Source organism: Saccopteryx bilineata, chromosome 5, assembly GCF_036850765.1.
Source record: "Saccopteryx bilineata isolate mSacBil1 chromosome 5, mSacBil1_pri_phased_curated, whole genome shotgun sequence".
Taxonomy (NCBI): Eukaryota; Metazoa; Chordata; class Mammalia; order Chiroptera; family Emballonuridae; genus Saccopteryx; species Saccopteryx bilineata.
Window position 1 is genome coordinate 78,126,279 of NC_089494.1, and position 25,881 is coordinate 78,152,159.

Sequence of the window (25,881 nt, forward strand, 5' to 3'; positions counted from 1 at the left end):
AGGCCGGTCCGTGAAAATATTTTCTGACATTAAACTGGTCCGTGGCCCAAAAAAGGTTGGGGACCACTGCTTTATATGAATTCTCACCTCAGTCCCGTAGAACTGTTATTTATGCCCATTTACAGATGAGAGAAGTGAGGTACAAAGAGGTTAAGGAAATTGCACAGGATTACACAGCTAATATATGGCAACTTGGATTCAAACCCCAGTTTGTTGAACTTGAGTCCATACTGTTTATCATCTTGAAAGCCAAGAAATGCACCCAACCAAAGTACCTCATGTGTTTTCTCTTCAATTGTTTCAGAGACAAATAATGTTGCTAAAATACATAAAAAATAGAAATTTAGAAAGAGCAAAATAATCTTGGTTACTGGCATGATTTCATATACTAAAGAGTAGAAATCAATTATGTTTGACTACAGATAAGAAGATGGTATTTCTAGACAATTATGTCAATACTACACATCATTTCTATAATGCTACCTCAGTAATATATAAATATTATATTTGATCAATAGCACCTATATTATATGCCATATTCATCTGATATACAAATGATTATCTCTTGATTCATGTAAGTTCTTTTCTGAAATGCTTAAAGCAAACTTTTAATAACCTACTGCAGATTTTATTAGTTTAATATTCTATTTATTTACTTAGAATAAATGCTTTTAAATAAAAATGAAAGTGTGGCCTGGCCGAATGAGTATCGTCTCAGTACACCAAGGCTGCAGGTTCGATCCCCACGTGGGGTACATACAGGAACAGATCAATGGTTCTCCCCCCCATTCCTTTCTTTCTAAAATCAATAAATAACATTTTTTTTAAAAAATGAAAGCAATCATACTAATTTTAGTCAATTGGATATATAAAATTTTCTAAGCACAGTGAGTATATAGGTTAGGTAACACATTAATAAACTCAGAGTGAGCAGGCGAGCAATTTTTTTAATCCTAAGTGAGCTTTATTTTTCCGCATCTTTTATTTTATTTAAATTCATATGCACCTATCAAATATATAAGTCAATTTTAAACTTAACTTTGTTAGCTTTGTTATATAAATTTTTAGAACCGCATGGATATGTGTTTTTCTGACATAGGATAAAGGAAAACTCAGAATTAAATGGTTTTCAAATGGAACAAAAGGTTTGTATAGTATCAGCCAGTTCTGTGCTTCCACACAATATTAGTAGAAAAAGTCTTGGTTAGTTATTTAAGTAAGTGCAGGGTAAAGGAACATTTTTAAACAAGGACCAAACTAGATAAATAGAAACACAAGTCACATTTTTTTCCCTATCAAAATTTAAAGTACCATTATTGAATCCCATTCATGGAAAAAATTGTTTTTAATTTAGATTACCTACTTTTTAAAATTTTTAATTCTTTTTAATTATTTTTATATAGAGAGAGAAGCATTCATTTGATGTTCTACTTAGTTGAGCATTAATTAGTTGCTTCCTGTCTATGCTTTGACTGTGGATCAAACCTGCAACCTTGACATTTCCGAAAGATGCTCTAACCTAACCAGCCAGAGCCTTACCTTTTTTTTTTTTTTTTAGATGTTTCTTACTGATTTTTTTTAGAGAGGGAGAGAGAGAGAGAAGGAGGGGAGGCAGAAAGCACCGACTTCTAGTAGTTGCTTTTCGTAAGTGCCTTGCCCAGGCAAGTCCAGGGTTTCAAACCATCGACCTCAGCATTCCAGGCCGATGCTCTATCCCTTTGCCGCCACAGGACAGGCTTACCTATTTATTTTTCAAATGTCCATGACAACTGGCACTACAATTTATTCAATTAAGTGTTACCATGTGAGCAGATTTGATATGTAGCTGAAGAGACAGCTTTCTAATTTTAGTACTGACACTCAATACAGTATATTTCAATACTTACAGGAAACCTAAAGGACTTAGTTGCAGTATAAAGCAGTTCATGATAGGGTCATAGGTTCTGGTTATGTGGACCTAGTAATTTATCAGCATTCATTAGCCAAAGATGGTACCAGTCTTTCCAACCATACAGCCCACAGATGCACACTGTTCATTTGGAGCTACCCACGAAGTGTGACTTATAAATCAGTCTCCATCATTAGAAGAAATCAGTGCATGTGCCCTACATATTCAGTCTATGGTACTTTTAAATGTTTTTTTTTTATTATTGAATTTATTGGGATGACATTGGTTAATAAGATTATATAAGTTTCAGGTGTACAATTCTATAACACATCATCTGTATATTGTACTGTGTGTTCACCACCCCAAGTCAAGTCTCCTTTCATCACCATTTACCTCCCTACCCTCTTCTACCTCCCTCCACCCCCTTTCCCTCCTCCTTCCACCCCCTTTCCCTCCTCCCTCCACCCCCCTTTCCCTCCTCCCTCCACCCCCTTTCCCTCCTCCCTCCACCCCCTTTCCCTCCTCCCTCCACCCCCCTTTCCCTCCTCCCTCCACCCCCCTTTCCCTCCTCCCTCCACCCCCCTTTCCCTCCTCCCTCCACCCCCTTTCCCTCCTCCCTCCACCCCCCTTTCCCTCCTCCCCCCACCCCCTTTCCCCTCCTCCCTCCACCCCCTTTCCCTCCTCCCTCCACCCCCCCTTTCCCTCCTCCCTCCACCCCCTTTCCCTCCTCCCTCCACCCCCCTTTCCCTCCTCCCCCCACCCCCCTTTCCCTCCTCCCTCCACCCCCCTTTCCCTCTGGTAATCACCATGCGAAAATATTTGTTTCTTAATGTTATCTAAATTTCAATCCTGTTATATAACCCATGTTTTATCAATATGTAAATAAATTAAAATTAGTATTATCTTTTGCTGAGATATAAGTTTGTGCTCAACTAAAATTTATTGATAGTTACTTGAATTCAGCATCCTATGCTTAGCACCCTGGGGTTGCGGCAGTGCACACAGGGAACTTAGAGTCCAGAGAGAAAGCCACTGGTCCAATGCAAGAGAAAGAAAGACAGCAACTGACGTTACTTCAGAAGATATCAAATCATGGCTTTTAAATTTTATTTTATTTTATTTTCAGCCTTTGCCAGAGTTGCCTCGTATTCCAGGACTTGTTCTCTCTGGAAGTACATTTTCAGACTGTCTCATGGTGGTGCAGTTCTTACGAAACTTCGGTAAAGTTTTGGGCTTTGATGTGAATATTGATGTTCCAAACCTGAGTGTTCTTCAAGAGGGATTGCTAAATATAGGGGACAGCATGGGTGAAGTACAAGACTTGCTTGTGAGGCTCCTCTCCGCTGCTGTATGTGATCCAGGTCTAATTACGGGATACAAGGTAAAAAAAAACAACAACAAAATATAAAAATGTTTTTAAAATTTGTACTGTCAGTGCATTGATAGCTGGCTGTAGCATATTAGCAGAAAATTGTATAATGTAATCCAGTTTTCTCTGCATAATATTAAATGTAGATTTACTTCAGGTTACACTTAGTACAAACCTAGAAAAACCTGCTTCATAAAAAGCCTATAGAATGTAGCTCATTCCCAAATTACCCTTTTTCCCTCTGTCAGCAAAAACCGCGTTGATTTAAGGAAACACAAAGTGATACTCAGCAAAACATAATTCATAATTCAGAAAGCAATTAGAACTTATGTATACCTTCTGAAACTATACTGTGTTCTCTCTGAATCACTGTGAGTCACTGGGGCTAATCAAGCCGCCCACAGGCCAGCATGTTAAGACTCTTCTGGTCAGTGGATACTCAGTATGTTCAAAGTTATCTTAATTAAGATAAATATATTTCAGTTAGCCTTGCTAGAGGTACTATTGTAGAGAGAGAAGCTTCCAGATACACCTGTTACATCTCCCTTCCTCTCCCTGTCACTCAGTATAGCAGGCAATAAAACCCATGATACCATGGAGCCAGACAATGCAGGAATAGTGCTTTTCAACCTCCTATCCCCCCTTTCCCAAATGTCTACACAACTACTGGAAAAGCTTGAGATAGTTTCTATAGTCAAAGAAGGTATGGTAGAAGATTTCTACCCTCGAATTTTTATACTCTTCTCTCCACTTGACTTTTTTAACCAAGAGTTTGAAGGAGGAATAGAAAGATTACAAGTATGTGAATTGTCTATCATCTCTGGCCTATTTTTATCTCCATTTCATCAAAAATGTGAATAAAGCTGTTGTCAGTATCAGCTAGATTATATAGTACAAACATTTAAAAATTATATTGTTTGATGTTATGAATGATTATGACCAATACTGATAAAAATGCCAAAATTTTATAGGCCAAAACAGCTCTTGGAGAACATTTGCTGAATGTTGGTGTGAATCGAGACAATGTCTCCGAGATTTTGCAGATTTTCATGGAAGCCCACTGTGGACAAACTGAGCTCACTGAAAGTCTGAAGACCAAAGCTTTTCAGGCTCACACTCCAGCACAGAAAGCCTCGGTCTTCGCCTTCCTGATCAATGAGCTGGCCTGCAGCAAGAGCGTGGTGAGGTGAGCACGTCCTCACGTTTTCCTGCTGATTCTTTTCTGCTTTGAGTTTGTCTTATCACAAGGTAATGCAAATTGCTGATAGAAATTTCAAAGTTATAGACTAGCACAAAGAAAAAAATTAAAATTACATTCCAAATCTCTCTGTTCAGAGATGACTAATAATAAATTTTAATGTATTTCTTTAATCTATTTAAAAGAAAATTTGGATATACTGTAATATATTTGTTTTGTTTAATGATTCTGTTATTTATATTTTGAAATATAAAACTATTTTTTTTCTTGCTATGATCCCAGAATCCAGCACGATTGGAAGAATCCAGAATTTTTATTTTCTTGACATCTTGTGAGATAGATAACTATATGATGTTCCTTAGTATCCATTGATAGACTTATCCAATTTATTAGTATAATTTTCAGTTGTTTTTGTTATTCATGTTAATCATCATTTTTACTTACCCAAAAAATGCATCAGTTTGCTTACAAAATTATTGTATTGCATAATGGATTAATTTATTTTTTCTAATATACTTTTGCATTGACAGTGAAATTGACAAGAACATTGATTATATGTCAAACTTGAGGAGAGATAAATGGGTGGTAGAAGGTAAACTCCGCAAGTAAGTTCTATTTTATTAAAACTAATATATGTCTTTAATAAACAATTCCTCAGTAAATAAAATTATCCTTAAAATAAAAATCTTAAAATTTAGATGAGATATGAAATTAATGAAACTCAAGACCAGAATTTGCAATAGCAAAAGATATAATGAGATTTATTGAGCTCATATACTTCAAACTTAGAAGAAAGACCATTTGTCTTTCTTCTTTCAAAGGAATCAAACAATCACATTTTCTCAGATCACTGTTAATATCAGGTTACTCTTGTCATAAATAGAATGAATGTTTGGAACTACCACCCTTTTTCTTAATTACTTTTTAGTTAAATTTTGCTTTTACAGAGAGTCCAGCATATCCAAATATATTCAGCATTAAAACTTAATTAGCTTCCTGCCAGGAAATATGCTGAAATTATTCAACATCTATGTTAAGAGGATAGTTTCTTATGGTAATTTGAATTGATATCTATTCAGTGTGGTAGTATGGGATCAGGAATTACCACTCGGTCATTGTTGGATTTAGTCTTTTCAGCTCTCTAATCTTTATTTTCTTAACATGTTCTAATTCCCAAGAGATACCTATAATTTTTTTTTTTGAGAAAAGCATTCACTTATTGTTCCTCCACTGATTGCTTCTCATATGTGTGCTGACTGGGGCTTGAAGTGGAAACCCCAGGATCAAACAGGCAACGTCAGCACTCTGGGAAAACACTCTATCCAGTATGCCACTGGCCAGGGCCCTAGAATTATTCTTGAAATTTAATACATGCTGCAATTTCTGGAAATATATTTCTTAAATTTTTTAAATTCTTATTTTAATTGTCATTGATTTATTGCTTATTGTGAGAAAAATACCATTAGGTATTTTTGCTTGAAACTCACATTGTGCTCTTTAAAAGGGATAGAACGAAGCCTTTTTTTCTTATCACCTTTTTATACTTAAAGGCTCAGAATCATCCATGCTAAGAAAACAGGCAAAAGAGACACTACAGGTGGCATTGATCTTGGAGAAGAGCAGCACCCGTTAGGGACACCCACTCCAGGACGAAAGCGAAGAAGGAAGGGAGGAGATAGTGATTATGATGATGATGACGACGATGATAGTGATGACCAAGCCGATGAAGATGAAGAGGATGAAGAAGATAAAGAAGACAAAAAAGGAAAGAAGACTGATATCTGTGAGGATGAGGTAATCAAATTTAAGTTGATTTTCATATTTAACTAAGACTGCATAACACTAAAAAATAACAGAATTTTGGGTCAAATGGATTAGGGTTTTAATTCTGTTTTGACGCTTACTCGCCTTAGCTTCTTTATCTGAAAACTGAATATTACAATTACCACATAAAGTCTCTTGTGATAGGTAGGCAAATATTGAATAGAATGCCTACAGATAGGCACTTATATAGAATAAAAGAAGATTGTGTGTGTGTGTGTGTGTGTGTGTGTGTGCGCGCACGCACGCTTGTGTGTAAAATGAGCTAAGAACTATGCTGGTTCTTAATTTTAGGTATTCTCTTTCATTCTGTTGACATTCTATCTTATATTTGTATAATACTTCATGCCTTAAAAGTGTTGTCAGGATTTGTGAAACTGGTATATTTCTCAAAAACCAGTTTATTATGGGCCTCACTTTAGGCACTTTTGATCAAAGATATATAAATATAAGACACTAAAAGTCCCCCTCTTAATTTACAGTCTCACTGAGGAAGATCTGCAATCAGAAACTGTAACAGGTTCAGTGTTAACTGCTTCAATAGCGATATTTACAATGTGCTAGGCAGATACAAAGGAAAGGCATTTAACCTTTCTGAGGAATAAATTCTCACAAAGGCTTTCTGGACCAATTAGCTGAGGCTGCAAGCTGGCTGAATGTTAATCTGGGGAGAATACAGAGAAAAGTTTTCCAGGCAAAGAGACTGGCATGAACAAGGGCACAGAAGCCTAAAACCACCATGGGCTCTAAGGGACTTACAGGTGCTTCAGTGTTCCTAGAGGGCCTTAGGTACACCAACTACAAATTAGGATTTTCTACTTTTTTGGTGATAGGAAGCTATTGAAGGGTTTTAAATAAGGGAATGACATGGTCAGACTTCATTTTTATTTTTTTATTTTTTTTTATTTTTCATTTTTTCTGAAGCTGGAAATGGGGAGAGACAGTCAGACAGACTCCCGCATGCGCCCGACCGGGATCCACCCGGCACGCCCACCGGGGGCGACGCTCTGCCCACCAGGGGGCGATAATCTGCCCATCCTGGGCGTCGCCATGTTGCGACCAGAGCCACTCTAGCGCCTGGGGCAGAGGCCACAGAGCCATCCCCAGCGCCAGGGCCATCTTTGCTCCAATGGAGCCTTGGCTGCGGGAGGGGAAGAGAGAGAGAGGAAAGCGCAGCGGAGGGGTGGAGAAGCAAATGGGCGCTTCTCCTGTGTGCCCTGGCCGGGAATTGAACCCGGGTCCTCCGCACGCTAGTCCGACGCTCTACCGCTGAGCCAACCGGCCAGGGCCCAGACTTCATTTTTAAATGGCTTACTATGTAGCTCTGTGGAAGTTAGAATTAGATATGGGTAGGACAAGATCAGAGATAAGAAGGGCAGTCAGGAGATAATACAATAGTTTAGGTGAGTTTTAAGGGGTCTAAAACTAGACTAATGGTGGGATGAAGAAGGAGGAAAGGATTCAATAAATTCTTAGGAAGGATGCTTACTATTTGAAAATAGACTGTGTAGGTTGAAGGAGAGGTAGGATTGATTCCTAGCTAGCTGGCTTGCGTGCTATTGTCACCCTTACCTGAGGTAGAGAAATCAGGAGAAGCAGAGTAACTAGACGGTAGGGGATAAGGGAAGGGAACAGGTCATTGAAGGCAGGAAGTGATGGTAGGTTTATTTAGACATGTTGAGTTTGAGGTGAAGTTCAGCATTCAATTGGATTTAAGAATCTGAAGACTGAAGAAGAAGCAGTCTTGGAAATGTAGATCTGGAAGTTGTTAGCACACAGACATTAGTTTAAAATCATGAGATAGATAAATTTGCACAAGGGAATTGCATTAGTGAATAGAGTACGGGACTGAGGTTGAAACCCCAGGGACATCACTACTTAAGATAAGCCCACAAGGCTTACTGTTGAAAATGGAAGGGTCAAAGAGGTAGGAGATGTCTGTAGGGGGCTGAGGATCCCTAAGTCCACCTTCCAGAGTTGGTGACTAGGAGGATGCACAGAACTCAGCATCTGGTCATCCTGTGTCAGTGAATTATAGCAATAGGAAATAGCAAAACCAGGAGACAGAAAAGACATGAGTCAAAGTTCAGAGGAAAAACCAGGCTTAAGCTTCCAAGAGTCTTTTCACAGTGAAATCATATAGCAATTCTGCCTGCAACATGCTGTGACACGTGAAATGTTGTATACTACTGAAGTACTAGTCACAAAGGCACCCTCTGTATAGCATGTGCCAGAATTCCACACTCCCAGAAGAAAAGTAGGTGTTCATTATAAATCACATTGTTAGCACAGTGTCGGTCTAGTGAGCCAGTTTTATCAGTTAAGATCATGAACCCTCAAATCCAACTTTCAGACACCAACCAAGTGCCAACCTTGTAAGCAGGGCTTTGAAAAAGTAGTAGCCGTGCCTGCAGTGTTAACTCTTTTCTACACATATAATAACAAAAATCATTTTGAACATTTTAAAATGAGGGTGTAATAAACCAACATTAAGGCAGCAGGAGTCTAGTGAGATGAGGACTGAAGGTCTTTGGTGGATTTGGCAACATAGATGTCAGCAGAGTTTCATTAGAGGAGTGAGAGCAGAAGCCAGGCTATGACTGAGAACAGTAGAAAGTGAGAAAGTGAAAATGACTGATTCAAGCATTGTCTTAGAGGAAAGGGTGGTTCCTAGAGGGGGACAAAGACAAAGGATTTTTCAGATGTGTAAAGACTTGAGGTGATTTTTGGTTGAAGGGAAAGGGTCAATAAAATAAAGGGGGCAGAAGTGTTCAAGATGAAAGAGATGAGAATTTTTAATAGTATAAGGTCCCTAAAGATATTGGAAGGTATTCAATCATGGTGAAGAGGCTAGCTTTGAAGAGTAGGTAAAGAAGGCAAGGTTATGTAGCTAGTTGTGTCTCTGTGTCTGTGTTTGTTTAAGGGAAGCTACCATGAGCCTTGGAAATGGACATGTGTAAAAGAGAGATAAAAGTTGAAGTTCACCTTTTGCCAAAAAAGAATTCTAGAAATATTGATAGGGCTATAGAATGGTACTCAAAAAACAATATACAGCCAACCATTCTTTCCGACCTTAATACCAGGAGTATTCAGCTAAGGAAATCTGGAAATAACTCTTGTTCTTTCTTGCATCAACTCAGTACTGCTAGAGAAATGAAGGCCTGCAGGGATAACTTTACTGATGGAACATGTGTCAAGGCAAATGATAAATTACTGAATCAAATTTTTTACTGAACCTGGATAATAATGTGGAGATACTTTAAAGAGCACATACAACCAATTCTCTTAAGTGAAAACAGTATAAATGTAAAATGCTTTCATAAATCCATCCCCAATGTTATATTTTAAACCAGATGATAAAAACCACTTGAGTGAGCTTTACTCAATCTAAAAGGAGGCTACACGGAGATTCCTTGCAGAAATTATTTCATAATGTACTTTGAAACTACTTTATCCTGTGCTTGTATGCTGTGGCAAATAATGTGAAGGGAATATAATTTGGGTGATAGCATTATAATTATCCAAACAAAAGATACTATTTATAACCAATCTGCTTCATTTGGCAAGTGGAGCTGTTTCCATAGCAGGAATTAAACATTCTGATCAGTATTAATCAGCTTCTCACAGAATGGGCATCCCTTCTCAGCACTTAATATTACAAATTGTTTTGAAGTGTTGACTCATAAATTGACAATCCTGCATTGAGAGGTCTGTGTATTTTACTGGTAGTTGTCCCAGTAAATAAATTGCAGTGAATAAATTAGAATTTATTTACAGAAATTATTTGTTTTGCCTGGCTTTTTTTTTCACATGGAGAATTAACAAATTTAACTTTTTTTTCATTAAGGGAGATAAAGACTATTAAAAATTATTATTAATGATTTAAAAAGTATTAATGTTTCGTAGACCAGATGTGTCATTTAATATAGTTTTTTTGTGTTGAATTATAGAGTTCAATTGTAGGATTTCATTTATGAAAATATATACTAGCAAATGTATCTTGTTATTAATGTGAGAAAACAGTTTAAAAACTTTTAAAAACAATAAATATTTTAGGATCTAAGAAGTCAAATTAGCATTTCTTTTACATGAATTGAGAGTTAATCTTTATAATAAAGAACTGGTAGCCACGTATTAATTTCCAAATAGAATAAAACTTTAACTATTTAATGAACCTGATTGATAAGATAGGCATATTTTTCCTCCAAAAATATGTTTGGCTTCTTGATTAAAGTACAGGTTTGTTTTATGCTCCTTAAACTAATTTCAAGTAACCTCTCCATTGAAAGTCATATGATCCCTTTCAATTGAAAGATGCTGCCCTTGCCTGACCTGCAGCGGCTGACCTAGAACTCTCAGGTAGCCCATTTGAAACCAGTCAAGGCACATATGAGAAGCAATGACTGCGAGTTGTTGCTTTCTGCTCCTTCCTCACTGCCCTTCTCCCTGTCTCAGCCATTTCTCCAGAGATCAATAAATAAAATCTTTAAAGAAAATATGCTGCCCTTGACTAACATAGCTCTTTGTCTCAAAGAGGATTTCTTCTTCTCCTTACTCTTTATTCCTTCAACATATGGACTCCTTCCCTTACACTTGAACTTGTGCTGTAATCTATGAGCTTTAACCTCGCAAGTTGGCATATAAGAGTTTATGTAGACAATTTAATTCCGACATACAGGGACATATAATGGCTTTCTCTTTTGCTTGGGAAACTAGGGAGAACCATGGCTAGAATTGATTTTGTGTTCTTAGTTTTGTTGTTACTTTTCTCCTTAGTCTTGTAAATTCCTTCATATCTCTTAAAATTTTAAGGACTATTAGCCAAAACTTCACAAATAAAACTAGTAGATATTTTGCTTCTTTTGCATCATAGGAAGAGATTTAGAAATGGCAGTTAATTTGGCTGATACATAGAGACTTTGATGTCTTATTTCAGATATTTGTAGATTGAATTAATTTTTACATAAGCACATTATTAAACGTTTATCACTTTAGAATCACACAGATATAAAAATATGTATTTGATGGCCCTGGCTGGTTTGCTTAGTGGATAGAGCATTGGCCCAGCATGAGGTTCAATTCCCAATCAGGGCACACATGAAAAGCAACCATCTGCTTCTCTCCCCTTCTTTCTCTCTTACTGTCTTGCAGCCAGTGGCTCCAATGGTCTAAGAATTGGCCCTGGGTGCTAAGAATAGTGGTCCAAGAATTGGCCCTGGGTGCTAAGAATAGCTCGGTTAGTCTGACCATTGGCCCCAGATGGGGGTAGCCCAATAAATCCCGGTTATGGGCACACCCGAGAGTCTCTCTGTCTCCCCTCCTATCATTAAAAAGAAAAAATCTAGCCCTGGCCAGTTGGCTCAACGTTAGAGCGTTGGCCTGGCATGTAGAAGTCCCAGGTTCGATTCTCAGCCAGAACACACAGGAGAAGCACCCACTTGCTTCTCCACCCCTCCCCCTCTCCTTCCTCTCTCTTTTTTCACCTTCCACAGCCAAGGCTCCATTGGAGCAAAAGTTGGCCCGGTCATTGAGGACAACTCCATGGCCTCTGCCTCAGGTGCTAAAATGGCTCCAGCCACAGTGGCAATGCCCCAAATGGGCAGAGCATCACCCCCTGGTGGGCATGCTGGGTGGATCCCAGTCAGGCACATGTGGGAGTCCATCTGACTGCCTCTCCACTTCTAACTTTGGAAAAATACAAAAAAATCTATTTGAAATTCAAGATTCAAGAGTCTCCGAGAGCCAGTTGTCTTTCCAGGTTTCTTGTAAACACCAATAGAAATCATGTTACTATCAACACAAATAATAGGCCTTAATGCCTTTATATCGTGATCCCCTAAATTTGGATAAGGAGGGGATAAATGGTAGATATGGTAATACTGTTGAGTTTTCCTTTTCACTTCCATTTATTGAGGAGATAATTTTACTGATGTAAAAACACCTGTTCATGATTATTTGGTGGCAGTGTAGCTTTTGAAAAATGCTTATAGAAAGTGAACATCAAGCCTGACCTGTGGTGGCGCAGTGGATCAAGTGTCGACCTGGAATGCTGAGGTTACTGGTTCAAAACCCTGGGCTTGCCTGGTCAAGGCACATATGGGGGTTGATGCTTCCTGCTCCTCCACCCTTCTCTCTCTCTCTCTCTCTCTATCTATCTCTATCTCTCTGTCTCTCTTCTCTAAAATGAATAAATAAATAAAAATAATTTTTAAAAATTTTTAAATAAAAAATAAGTGAACATCAAAAACAACTTCTTAATTTTTTTTTTTTTTGTATTTTTCTGAAGCTGGAAACGGGGAGAGACAGTCAGACAGACTCCTGCATGCGCCCAACCGGGATCCACCCGGCACTCCCACCAGGGGCAAAGCTCTGCCCACCAGGGGGCGATGTTCTGCCCCTCCGGGGCTTCGCTTTGCAGCGACCAGAGCCACTCTAGCACCTGGGGCAGAGGCCAAGGAGCCATCCCCAGCGCCCGGGCCATCTTTGCTCCAATGGAGCCTTGGCTGCGGGAGGGGAAGAGAGAGACAGAGAAGAAGGAGGGGGGGTGGAGAAGCAAATGGGCGCTTCTCCTATGTGCCCTAGCCGGGAATCGAACCCAGGTCCCCCGCACGCCAGGCCGACGCTCTACTGCTGAGCCAACCGGCCAGGGCTTTTTTTTTTTTTTTTTTTTTTGCAGAGACAGAAAGAGTCAGAGAGAGGGATAGGTAGGGACAGACAGGAACGGAGAGAGATGAGAAGCATCAATTATCAGTTTTTCATTGTGACACCTTAGTTGTTCATTGATTCCTTTCTCGTATGTGCCTTGACCATGGGGCAACAGCAGACTGAGTAACCCCTTGCTCGAGCCAGTGACCTTTGGTCCAAGCTGGTGAGCTTTGCTCAAACCAGATGAGCCCGCGCTCAAGCTGGCGATCTCAGGGCCTCAAACCTGGGTCCTCCGCATCCCAGTCCAATGCTGTATCCACTGCGCCACTGCCTGGTCAGGCCAGTTCTTAACTTTTTAAAATCTGAGATGTACCTGTATCTTCTCATTAAAGTACAAATTTAAGAAAGAAAATTTATACATTAGTACCAGCAGTTCTGCTAATTGATTTGAGATCTGTTCTTACTTAGTTCTCCCATAAATCCCATGTTACAGATAGTAGTTATCAGCAATTTATAGTTAAGGAAACAGTCTTATTTTTTGTTTGATTTTTTTTGTACTTTTCTGAAGTGAGAAGCAGTGAGGCAGAGAGATATACTCCCACATGAGCCTGACCGGGATCCACCCAGCATGCCCACTAGGGGACGATGCTCTGCCCATCTGGGGCATTACTCTATTGCAATCAGAGCCATTCTAGCACCTGAGGCAGAGGCCATGGATCTGTCCTCAGCACCTGGACCAACTTTGCTCCAATGAAGCCTTGGCTGTGGGAGGGGAGGAGAGAGATGGAAAGAAAGGAGAGGCGGAAGGGTGGAGAAGCAGATGGGCACTTCTCCTGTGTGCCCTGGCCAGGAATTGAACCTGGGACTTCCACATGCCAGGCCGACATTCTACCACTGAGCCAACCGGCCAGGGCAGTTAAGGAAATAGTCTTTAAAAAGTTAAGTAATTTGGCCCTGGCCGGTTGGCTCAGTGGTAGAGCGTCAGCCTGGCGTGCAGGGGACCTGGGTTCGATTCCCGGCCAGGGCACATAGGAGAAGTGCCCATTTGCTTCTCCACCCCCCCCTTCCTCTCTGTCTCTCTCTTCCCTTCCTGCAGCCAAGGCTCCATTGGAGCAAAGATGGCCCAGGCGCTGGGGATGGCTCCTTGACCTCTGCCCCAGGCACTAGAGTGGCTCTGGTCACTGCAGAGCGACGCCCCGGAGGGGCAGAGCATCGCCCCCTGGTGGGTAGAGCTTTGCCCCTGGTGGGCGTGCCGGGTGGATCCCGGTCGGGCGCATGCGGGAGTCTGTCTGACTGTCTCTCCCTGTTTCCAGCTTCAGAAAAATACAAAAAAAAAAGTTAAGTAATTTGCCTATGAAATAAAATGGCTAAAATCCAAAAAAGCACACATACCTTCTATTACTTCATCCTTTTCCTCTAAAACATATAATTTGGGGGCAGTTCTTCTATGTTCGTTGTCTAGAATGAAAAATTTTATTTAATCATGTGAACTTTCCATTTATTAAACCAGAACTATAAACCAGTATATATTAGGGATTATTTTTCTTTTAAAAGCTCAATGTGTTTAAAACATAACTTAAGTTTCTTTGTTCTAAAAAATGACTCAGTTTATGTAACCAATATTTTTGCAGTCTCCCAGATTTAAACCCTTAACATCATACTGTATTTCCCTATGTATAAAATGCACTAAAAAAAAAATATTGAGGTCTAAAAACTGGGTGCATCTTACACAGTGGTTGTAGATTTTTTTTTTTTACTTGCATTTCCCACTTTCTCATGCTTGTTTTTGCGCTCATTGTTGAAGACAGTGATTCGTCATCAGACACAAATGAGGACAGCTAATGGATAGTTTTGAAAGTGATGAGGAGTTGTATGAATTTTATGATGAATAAAACTTGAGCTCAATCACTTTATGTAATACATTCTTTTCAAATTTCGGGCCCCCAAATTAAGATGCATCTTATACATGGGCACGTCTTATAGAAGGGGAAATATGGTACTTTACTCCTTCCTTCATCTCCCTCACCCCTCTCTGCTTCATAGCTTTGAGTTGCCAGGATTTAACAGTTCTAACTATGTAATATCTCTTACAACTACTATATTTGCTTTTATTTCTTTCTTTTTCCCTAGTAAGTCCCACATCCTCCTTCCCTCTTTAATCATGGCAAAAGTCTACTAGATTTGCCAATTCTAGTCCTTTCCCTGCTTTAGGCCATCTTACAACTATTGCCATATCAATCCTTGTAAAGCATAGCCTGATGTTTAACCTCCCTCAGCAGATCATATTATTACTCATTGCCAAGCATTTACAGCATTACAGTTCACTTCTAAACTCATCTTTGCCTTCCTTCCCTTCCACCTTTCCTCTTCATGTACCCTTTATGTCAAGTATGTCAAACTTTTCCTGGTGTACACTGCTCTCTTTTCTCTGATTAATTAATTTCTAACCATTCTTCAGTAACTAAGACACAGCTTCTTCCACCTAGCATGTCTTGGTATAAATTCCCAGTAGAAGTAGTCTCACCCTCCCCTGAATTCTATAATTCTTTTGTGTGTGTGTGTGACAGAGACAGAGGGAGAGACAGAGAGAGGGACAGATAAGGAAAGACAGACAGAAAGGGAGAGAGATGAGAAGCATCAATTCTTCATTGCGGCTCCTTAGTCTCCTTAGTAGTTCATTGATTGCTTTCTCATATGTGCCTTGATGAGGGGGGGAAGGTCCCAGCAGAACGAGTGACCCCTTGCTCAAGCCAGCGACCTTGGGCTCAAGCCAGCGACCTTGGGCTTCAAGCCAGCGACCTTTGGGCTCAAGCTCATGACTTTGGGTTTTCTAACCTGGGCCCTCTGCATCCTAGTTCGATGCTCTATTCACTGCACCACCGCCTGGTCAGGCTGACTCTATGATTCTGAATCTCTACCTCTCTGAGGTCCTTATAGCTTCCTAATATTGAGTGGTTTTTACTTTTTAGCGTAATATTTTATGTGTGTTCCTACCAGATTATCAGTTTATAGAAAGCAAGAATTGACTCTTATTCATTTTCATAGGGCCTATCCTAGTATTTTGCATATAGTAAGCTTTCATCGAATATTTGCCGATTGATTGAATAAATAAATCTTAAAAACAGGTAAATGATACTGTATTTTGTTATGTGTAACAGGACGAAGGTGACCAAACAGCAAGTGTTGAAGAGCTAGAAAAACAGATTGAAAAACTAAGTAAAGTAAGCACTTTCAGATTATACAGTTTTTATCTTTTTTTGCAGTGTTTTATAAATCTGCCTTGTATGAGATTAGTTTTCTGGCTGCTAACAAGCTTTGTATAAGTAATTAAAATGACAAGCTCTAGGATCATTCTCAATTAAACCTTAATAGTTTAATGCCAGGGTTAAAAGCCTGCTTCTTAAGACATGGCACTAAACTTAATCAGGGCCTGAATTTTTCAGCTCTTTCTTTAAATACAAAATCTACAAATGCATGGTTTTATTTCTGGCAATAATTAGTTTTAAAATTCAGTCAAATGATATGGTAATAGTTTTAGCATCTTAATTATATTTGGATTTTATTTGAATTGAATTTATAAACTATATATTATGTACTTCTCATTAAAACTTGAATGTCAGTAGAATTAGTGAAATTGTAGATGAACTTCTTATTAAAAAATGAGTTTTTAAAAGTATTATGAGATTAATATGAGATACCTGTATATTATATCAGCGTTAATTTCATCACAAATTTATCAAAAAATTTCATCATTTATTGCTTAGCTTTACAGCGTGAGTATAAAAATAGGCAGATATAGATAGGGTCAATTACATACATGAGTATTAGTTGTTATACACTATAGCCAATAGATTGAGCTAATTTGCTTTGGCTCAATAAAATACTTGACCACATTGTTTATTATCAAGTATAAGACATGCTTCCATAAGATACCTGATAAGATAAAAGTTATCTTTTTAATCCATGTCATCAAAAATGTTCCAGTTATCCGCAAAATAATTTTAATCTTTATAAATGTTACTGAAACTGCAGACACCTAATATTTAGTTCTTTTATCTTTTTCTAGTAGTAAAATTTATTTGCTCTGAAGGCATAAGATGTATAAAATTTAGTTATATATTAATTTTTAAATCATTTAACATTCATAACTATATGCATCGTTTTTTAACAGCAACAAAGTCAGTACAGAAGGAAGCTCTTTGACGCTTCTCACTCTTTACGTTCGATGATGTTTGGCCAGGATCGTTACAGACGCCGGTACTGGATTCTTCCTCAGTGTGGGGGGATTTTTGTGGAAGGCATGGAGAGTGGTGAAGGTAGGTGCTGTTAAATCATGATTGATTTTGAGCAATTTGATTATATGTCTTGGTGTAGCTATCTTCATATTTCTTTTGCTTAGAATTTGTTGAGTTTCTTGAAGCTATGGTTTATAATTTTCATCAAATTTGGACAAATTTCAGCCATTATTTTTCAAATTTAATGTCTGCTTACCCTACTATTTTGTCAGTTAGCAATTAGTTTTCATTAATTTTTCTTACTATGTGTCAGGTTTTCCTGAGTCTTTATATGTCTTCTGATTTTGATTGGATTCCCGACAGTGTGAATTTTACTTTGTTGGCTGCTGAATATTTTTTAGTTTGATTTTATTTATTTATTTATTTTTTTGTATTTTTCTGAAGTGAGAAGCAGGGAGTCAGAGAGACAGACTGCCGCATGAGCCCGACTGGGATCCACCCGGCACACCCACCAGGGGGTGATGCTCTGCCCATCTGGGGCGTTGCTCTGTTGCAACCAGAGCCATTCTAGTGCCTGAGGCAGAGGTCATGGAGCCATCCTCAGCACGTGGGCCAACTTTGCTCCAGTGGAGCCTTGGCTGCGGGAGGGGAAGAGAGAGACAGAGAGGAAGGAGAGGGGGAGGGGTGGAGAAGCAGATGGGCGCTTCTCCTGTGTGCCCTGGCCGGGAATCAAACCTGAGACTCCTGCATGCCAGGCCGGTGCTCTATCACTGAGCCAACCGGCCAGGGCAGATGAGTTTCATTTAACTCAAACACAGTTAAATTCCTTGGGGAAAATTTGATCCTTTTAGGTCTTGCTTTTTAAATTTGTTAGGCAAGACAAGAACACTATTCATTCTAGGGCTAATTATCTCCCAACTATTGAAGCAGGTCATTCTGGGTTCTTTTCCTAATGCCTGTGAATCTTGAGTTTGGAAGAACAAGTACTATTTCCAGCCTGTGTGACATCTGACACTGTCACCTCTATCCTTCCTAGTGTTTCTTTTTTCCCCCTGATTTCAGGTAGGTTCCTCACACATATGCACCAATCAATAGGCAGCTGAATTTTCAAGGGGTCCCTCTGATATCCCTGGAGCCTCCTCTCTAGTACCTTCTCCTGAGCACTCTAGCTACTTCCATCTCCCACGAACTCTCAGTTCCATCTCCTCATTTCGGGGAATCTGCCAGATTCCTCCTGGATTCCTCCTCCCCACGCTGTAGCTTGGAAACTGTCCCAAGGCAATCAGCTGGGCAATTAAAGGACTTACTGCCTCAGTTTTCTGTCTTTGTTACCTGATATCTAGTTTCTTGCGAACTGTTGTTTCCTATGTTTTGTCTATTTTTGGTTTGTTTCATGTAAGGAGGTAAATCTAGTCCCCCATCACTCCATGTTGGCCAGAAGCATAAGTCTGAGGTATAGGATTTTAATTTAATTTGGGGTAGGTATAAACTACCCCAAATGTTCAAAATAGTGAAGGCTATTTCAAACATTAATAAAGGACTGGTTAATTAAATTATTATGTATCCATATAATAGAATATTATGTAACTGGTTAAGGAAAAGGAAGTGCAGTGCCTGGCCTGTCATCGTTCAGTGGATAGATTTTTGACCTGGAATGCTGAGGCCACCAGTTCAAAACCCTGGGTTTTCCTGGTCAAGGCACATACAACAAGTGAAAAACAAGTAATGAACAACTAAAGTGAAGCAACTATGAGTCGATACTTCTCACTCCCCACTCCCCTCTCTCTGTAAAATCAATCAATAAATTATTTTTAAAAAAGAAAAGAAAAATGAAATACATTTACATGTTTTACTAAGGAAAGCTATCTGAGGTATACAATAAAAATATTAATATCATCCTTTTATTCCATCATCTAAAAAATATTTATTGAGCCCCCTGTGTTATAGCAGCTACCATGCTAGACATTTGGGATCCAATAATAAGCAAGATAGACATTGTTCTGCCTTTAAGTAATGCCTGTTGATTAAATTCTACTGTGTGGATGTAAGGTAGAATAGAAAATAAACAGGTTATGAGTATAATGGAAAGTTCTGGAAAGGAGATATATAAATGACATTCTAAGGTGAATGGGATGGGGACCCTGCTTTTGATTTGAAAGGTAAGGAGCCAGTCACCAAAACTGTATCCTAGGCAGAGAGAATAGCAAGTGCAAAGATGCCAAGATAGAAAAAAACAGCATTTGGTGAAGCTGAAAAATAGGAGAAGGAAGAGCCAAGCTAGCAAGGACAAGAGTGGTCAGAGGCAGGGGAGGCTTTTAGGGGCCACATCACACAGAGTTGGAGGGTCTGCGCAAGCATTTGCATTTTATTATAAGTCACAGCAAGTAAACAGTAGTACCCATTTATGTACTAATGTAAAATGGTAGTCATATATTTATATATATATATATGTAAGATTTCTGCAGATGCATCCTGTGCTCCTGGAGTACTGTATGTGGTGGTGCCGCAAAGCACGACGTCGCTCACGTACAGTACTACTTCCGGTGACACAGGATGCACACGACAAATATGGAACCGGACATTGACCATCTCATTAGCCAAAAGCAGGCCCATAGTTCCCATTGAAATACTGGTCAGTTTGTTGATTTAAATTTACTTGTTCTTTATTTTAAATGTTGTATTTGTTCCAGTTTTGTTTTTTTACTTTAAAATAAGATATGTGCAGTGTACATAGGGATTTGTTCATAGTTGTTTTATAGTCCGGCCCTCCAATCGTCTACGGGACAGTGAACTGGCCCCCTTTGTAAAAGTTTGAAGACCCCTGCTCTAAAGAGTAAAATAAGACTGAGGGAGTAGAGTAGAATGGGTTTAATTTATACCCTCACTACCAAATATTTTACCTTGAATGTATATGATTTTTTAAATTGAATAAAGTAGTGGATTTGTATTTTCAAAACCATTCTTATAAATTACTTTTAAAACATTGGTTAAAAATGCAAAGAAGAGCCTGACTTGTGGTGGCCAATGGATAAAGTGTCGACCTGGAACCCTGAGGTCGCTGGTTCAAAACCCTGGGCTTGTCTAGTCAAGGCACATATGGGAGTTGATGATTCCTGCTCCTCCCCCCTTCTCACACTCTCTCCTTCACTCACCCTCTCTTCTCTCTAAAATGAATAAATTTTAAGAAATGAAAACAAGAAGTTGATGAAGAAGAAATAGCAATAAATTTATAAAAAAATATTCAGCCTTTCTAGTGATCATAAAAAAAAATACAATTTATATTTTCACCTCTCAAATATTGGCAAAGACAAAAAATATCTGTAGTGCTCAGTTTCCCTGAGGGTGTAGGCAAACAGATACTCTTGTGTGTGTACTTCTGGTATGAATGTGTACTCATCAGATCTAGACTTTCCAGAGGGAAAATTGACAGTATATTTCAAAAACTCTGAAAAATACTTATCTTAGGACTCAGTAAGTTTTTTTCTATAAATTTATCCTGAGGAAGTAATAAGGAAAAAATTACAAGATACAAATGCAAGATCATTTATCATTTAAAGCATTGTTTATATTAGTGAATAACTGGACCTACTAACAGTCATCAATAGAAGATTGATTATTTAAATGATGATATATTCTATTGAATACTCTGTAGCCATTAACATTTATGATGTAGTTATATATTGATACATCAGGATCTTTATAGAGTATAATACAGTATAACATGCAGATTAGAATGTTATATCTATACATCTATGTGCAAAAGTAGGCTTACAGTTGTGAATACACAAAACATAGTTTATTCTTGTTGAGTTAACAAGGCTACTATAATAACCTGCCTGCTGAGTGTAAACCTACTTTAGCCCACCCTGGAATAGGATTGTCTTTTCAAAATCTGTAAGTTTAAGTGTGTCTGTGTGTGCAGAGGTAAATGCTGGAAAGGTTTACACAAAAATGTTAATACTAATGTTTTTCTTTTAATATTTTTTATATTTTAATTTTTTGTGATGATTCATTATAAAATTACACTAATTTTTCACTGATCAAAAATATATAGCTTCTATAAAGGAAAAATAGAGAGTATTAAGGATCTAGAAAAGTTTATTAAAATATTTATGTATAGACCTTGATGAATAGTCCTAAAATATAACTATAGTATTGTTTGATCTGGAATAACTGATCATAATACTTTTCAATTTTTGTAGGACTAGAAGAAATTGCAAAGGAAAGAGAAAAACTAAAAAAGGCAGAAAGTATTCAGATCAAAGAAGAAATATTTGAGACTTCTGAGGATACTTTAAATTGTTCAAATCCAGATCATTGTGAACAAAAGGAAGATCCTAAAGAAAAAGACAACACAAATCTGTTTCTTCAGAAACCTGGCTCCTTTTCCAAATTGAGCAAGCTTTTAGAAGTAGCTAAGATGCCTCCCGAGTCAGATGTACTGACCACAAAACCAAACAGTAGTGCAAATGGGTGCACGTTGTCTTACCAGAACAGTGGAAAACATTCAGTGGGCAACATTCAACCAACAGCAACACAAAACAACGTGGAAAAGACAGACTCTAATAATTTGTTCAGTACTGGTTCAAGCGGTCCAGGGAAGTTCTACAGTCCTGTGGCCAATGACCAGTTGTTAAAAACACTGACTGAAAAGAATAGACAGTGGTTTAGCCTTTTGCCAAGAACACCTTGTGATGACACATCTCTTACCCATGCCGATACGTCAACTGCTTCTATAGTGACTCCTCAGTCTCAGCCAGCATCTAAATTGCCTTCACCTGCCTCTGCTCCTCTTCTTGGATCATCTTCTGCCCAGAATCCTGTCAGCCTAAATCCATTTGCTTTATCACCTCTTCAGGTTAGTACTGCTGCTAAATGTAGCTCATTTTCATGTTGCTTTATTTGATCTTTGACCCCATGAGAATTTTCACTCAAGGGGACTTCGTTGAATATTTGTAATATTATCCCGGCTCTAGTTTGAAAACTGAAGAAAGAATTGATATCACCAAGCTTCATTAGAACTACTGATTTCTGCCTGACTAGGCGGTGGCGCAGTGGATAGAGCATCAGACTGGGACTCAGAGAACCCAGGTTCGAGACCCTGAGGTCACCAGCTTGAGCGTGGGCTCATCTGGTTTGAGCAGGGTTCAGCAGCTTGAGCCCAAGGTCGCTGGCTTGAGCAAGGGGTCACTCAGTCTGCCGAAGCCCCCCACCCCCACCCCAGTCAAGGCACATATGAGAAAGCAATCAATAAACAACTAAGGTGCCACAACGAAGAACTGATGCTTCTCATCTCTCTCCCTTCCTGTCTGTCTGTCCCTATCTGTCCCTCTCTCTGACTCTCTGTGTCTGTCACACACACACACAAAAAAGAGAACTACTAATTTCTAGACCAAAGGCTTCTTTAATTACTTTTCTTTAATTACTTTTTAACTTAATATAATTACACTGTATCTAAAAGGAAATTACTTTGTGAAGCAAATAAGAACATGGAATTTAACATTGTTATTACAGGAAAACTATCCTGTAATTGTGATAAATGAAAGTATTCTTTTCAGAGTTTAAAAAATTTTTTAGATTCTAAACATTTTGTTTTCCAATTTTTAAATTGTTTTGTTTTTTGCAGATGAAAAGTGGAGTATCTATGATGGGGCTTCAGTTTTGTGGGTGGCCCACTGGCATGCTTACTTCCAATATTCCATTTCCATCACCTTTACCTAGTCTGGGATCAGGGTTGGGATTATCTGAAGGAAATGGTAATTCATTCTTGACTCCCAATGTTGCTCCAACTAAGAGTGAATCTCCAGTACCACAGAATGAAAAAGTCTCTTCAACTCAACCTGCAGCTGTTGAAGTAGCAAAACCAGTAGATTTTCCTAATCCAAAAGCTATTCCAGAAGGTAGGTACATTGAGATGGTAGGTACATTGACTTTATTTCATTGTTATAGATTTCTGCATTATATATAACTAAATCTTGCTTTGATAGTTTTATATATAGTTATGTCTTTTTATTTTTATTGTGCCATTAATTCATATACAAATATTTGTAAAAGATCTGCATATTTATCTTGACTTAGAAATGCAGTTTGGTTGGTGGAGAATTATTGACCCAGAGGACCTAAAAGCTTTGCTCAAAGTGCTACATCTCAGAGGAATAAGGGAAAAAGCATTACAAAAACAAATTCAGAAACACTTGGATTATATTACTCAAGCTTGTATCAAGAATAAGGATGGTATGTACCTAAAAGAGATTTATGCTGTCTTGCTCAGTTATAGGAAGTATTAATCTTAAAACATATGTTTGTCGTGATTCTTAATTTATTACTCATAGGCATTTTTCCTAGTTTACTCAAAAACAGTAACTATTTACATTTATTCAATGGGCATTACAGTCTTAAAATTTTTTACAATTTTTACAATTTCTTAAAAAATATTCCTACTTTTAAGGGTAAGCTACATGCATATGCACAAGTAGCATTTGTGTGATTTAAGTTACATATGCATGTTGTCTCTGGAATTTTTTCAAGTTCTAGAAGAAATCATTGAAGGATAAAATGGATTTTTAAATTAATTTCTTTTCAAATGTAGTTGCTATTATTGAATTAAATGAAAATGAAGAAAACCAGGTAACTCGCGATATTGTGGAGAACTGGTCAGTAGAAGAACAAGCGATGGAAATGGATTTGAGTGTTCTCCAGCAGGTAGAAGATCTAGAGAGGAGAGTTGCTTCAGCAAGTTTGCAAGTGAAGGTAAAATTGACTTGGAATAAAGTCTGTCTTTAGGATAATGGAAGGTAACTAATATTTATTATATGCCTGATCTGTGCCTGTTACTGTGCTAAATATGTTCACTTTATCTCATTTAATCCTCAAAACAATACTGAATTAACTTCCCCCATCTTACAGGTAAGGAACAAGGCTCAGAGTAAGTAACCTGCCAGTGGTCGTATAGTAAGTGACTAAATGTGGATTCAAGCTAAGTCTGTCTGACTCCAATGCCCAAGATCTTTTTACAAAATCTTTCTGCTTCCATTATGGTATTCAAAGATATCATTTCTAGTATGCGGTTCTTTACCACTAGCAGAATATTACCGTTTTCCCCATATTAACTGTAATGCTCTACAAACTCCTACTGTAGTGTTTTATATAGGACCGGGAACTCCCTTGTATAGAAGCCATGTTATATATCACATTTTCATTGTGTGTAATTTAAAATTGGAACGTACAGCATATCCAACTGTATGGTATATTATGACACACACTACATATATATGTGAATGTTTTAATTAATTAATTGATCTAATAAGGTTTATCAGGTCACAAAACAGTGATCAGAACTGGACGGGCAAAAGGGAAGTTTATCTTTGTGCAAGAACTTTTAGTTTTGGAAATGTAGTGAAAAGGTCTTTCTTCTCCGTTGACACTGTGGTGATGTCTCTGAGAATAAATGGGTGGGTGATGAATAAGGGTGAGGCAGACACCTGAAAAGGTTTAGAGAATGTAGTTACATGTAATTTGATTTCATATATTCTCAAATAAATATATCAAAATTTTGATATATGAATTCATAATGACAGACATATGTCATAATATTGTTCTATCCAATGATTAAACTTTTGTGGCCCTGGCCGGTTGGCTCAGTGGTAGAGCGTCGGCCTGGCATGCAGGAGTCCCAGGTTCAATTCCCGGGCAGGGCACACAGGAGAAGCGCCCATCTGCTTCTCCACCCCCTCCCCATCTCCTTCCTCTCTGTTTCTCTCTTCCCCTCCTGCAGCCAAGGCTCCACTGGAGCAAAGTTGGCCCGGGCGCTGAGGATGGCTCTGTGGCCTCTGCCTCAGGCACTAGAATGGCTCTGGTTGCAACAGAGCAACGCCCCAGATGGGCAGAGCATCGCCCCCTGGTGGGCGTGCCGGGTGGATCCCGGTCAGGCACATGTGGGAGTCTGTCTGACTGCCTCCCCGTTTCCAACCTCAGAAAAATATAACACAAAAAAAAAAAAAGAAAAGAAAAGAAAAAATTTTGCTTCAGAATTTCTTTAATGCTGGCAGTTGGAAACTTTGGAGAATCTCCCAAAAATGCCATTTTCCAGAGCGATTAAATATCCCTTTCTTGCCACAAACATAATTACCAATGTTGGGAAGCAAAAATTTATCATTTGTTGAAACTATTTTGCCAGAAAACTATATGGATCCTCATCCTGGTTCTATTATACAATATAAAAATGCCTCATTTATCTGGCATCTTCAACAAATGAACTCTTCCACACAAGTTAATTTTCTAGAGAAAGGAAAATTATTCCATTTAGTGCCATAATTTTTTAACATGTTTGTTGGATGGCTTATGTTATGCATTATACTGCTTTCTTAAATTGAGAATAATGAGTTTGATTTAAATTATCTTGGTGACACAGGATCATCAGTATAAAGACCAATTAATAGATAATGATTCCCTCAGGAAATGCAAAGAAGTTTTGCCCCTACATTAAATGATTAGAGTGCTTTGCTTTTTAAACTACTTTATCTGCTTTCTATTGTCTGTCTGTGTCCTCTCTCTTGGTTAGTTGTTGCTATGTGCTAGTTTTAATTTTATGGGTTCTGCCAATTCTACTTTCCTGCCACACTCCTCTATTTAATTTTTCTATTCTAATTGGCTATTGGGCCTAAAACATTTTTCTGAGATATCCTCAGTTTCTGCTGCACTGACTTTATCATATTCCTGGCTGCTT

General features: G+C 38.4%; 1 protein-coding gene across 7 annotated transcripts in view; it reads left to right on the forward strand.

The window, feature by feature from the left end:
- BAZ2B (bromodomain adjacent to zinc finger domain 2B) overlaps nucleotides 1-25,881 on the forward strand; it is a 452,863-nt gene that overhangs the window by 404,374 nt on the left and 22,608 nt on the right. For all 7 annotated transcript variants that reach the window (XM_066279494.1, XM_066279495.1, XM_066279497.1 and 4 more), the window contains 10 exons: nucleotides 3,015-3,269; nucleotides 4,229-4,443; nucleotides 4,986-5,060; nucleotides 6,006-6,249; nucleotides 16,080-16,142; nucleotides 17,093-17,237; nucleotides 21,359-22,014; nucleotides 22,783-23,056; nucleotides 23,235-23,390; nucleotides 23,746-23,906. In XM_066279494.1, coding sequence (XP_066135591.1) covers nucleotides 3,015-3,269; nucleotides 4,229-4,443; nucleotides 4,986-5,060; nucleotides 6,006-6,249; nucleotides 16,080-16,142; nucleotides 17,093-17,237; nucleotides 21,359-22,014; nucleotides 22,783-23,056; nucleotides 23,235-23,390; nucleotides 23,746-23,906 — 2,244 coding nt within the window. The remainder of the gene's footprint in view (nucleotides 1-3,014; nucleotides 3,270-4,228; nucleotides 4,444-4,985; nucleotides 5,061-6,005; nucleotides 6,250-16,079; nucleotides 16,143-17,092; nucleotides 17,238-21,358; nucleotides 22,015-22,782; nucleotides 23,057-23,234; nucleotides 23,391-23,745; nucleotides 23,907-25,881) is intronic.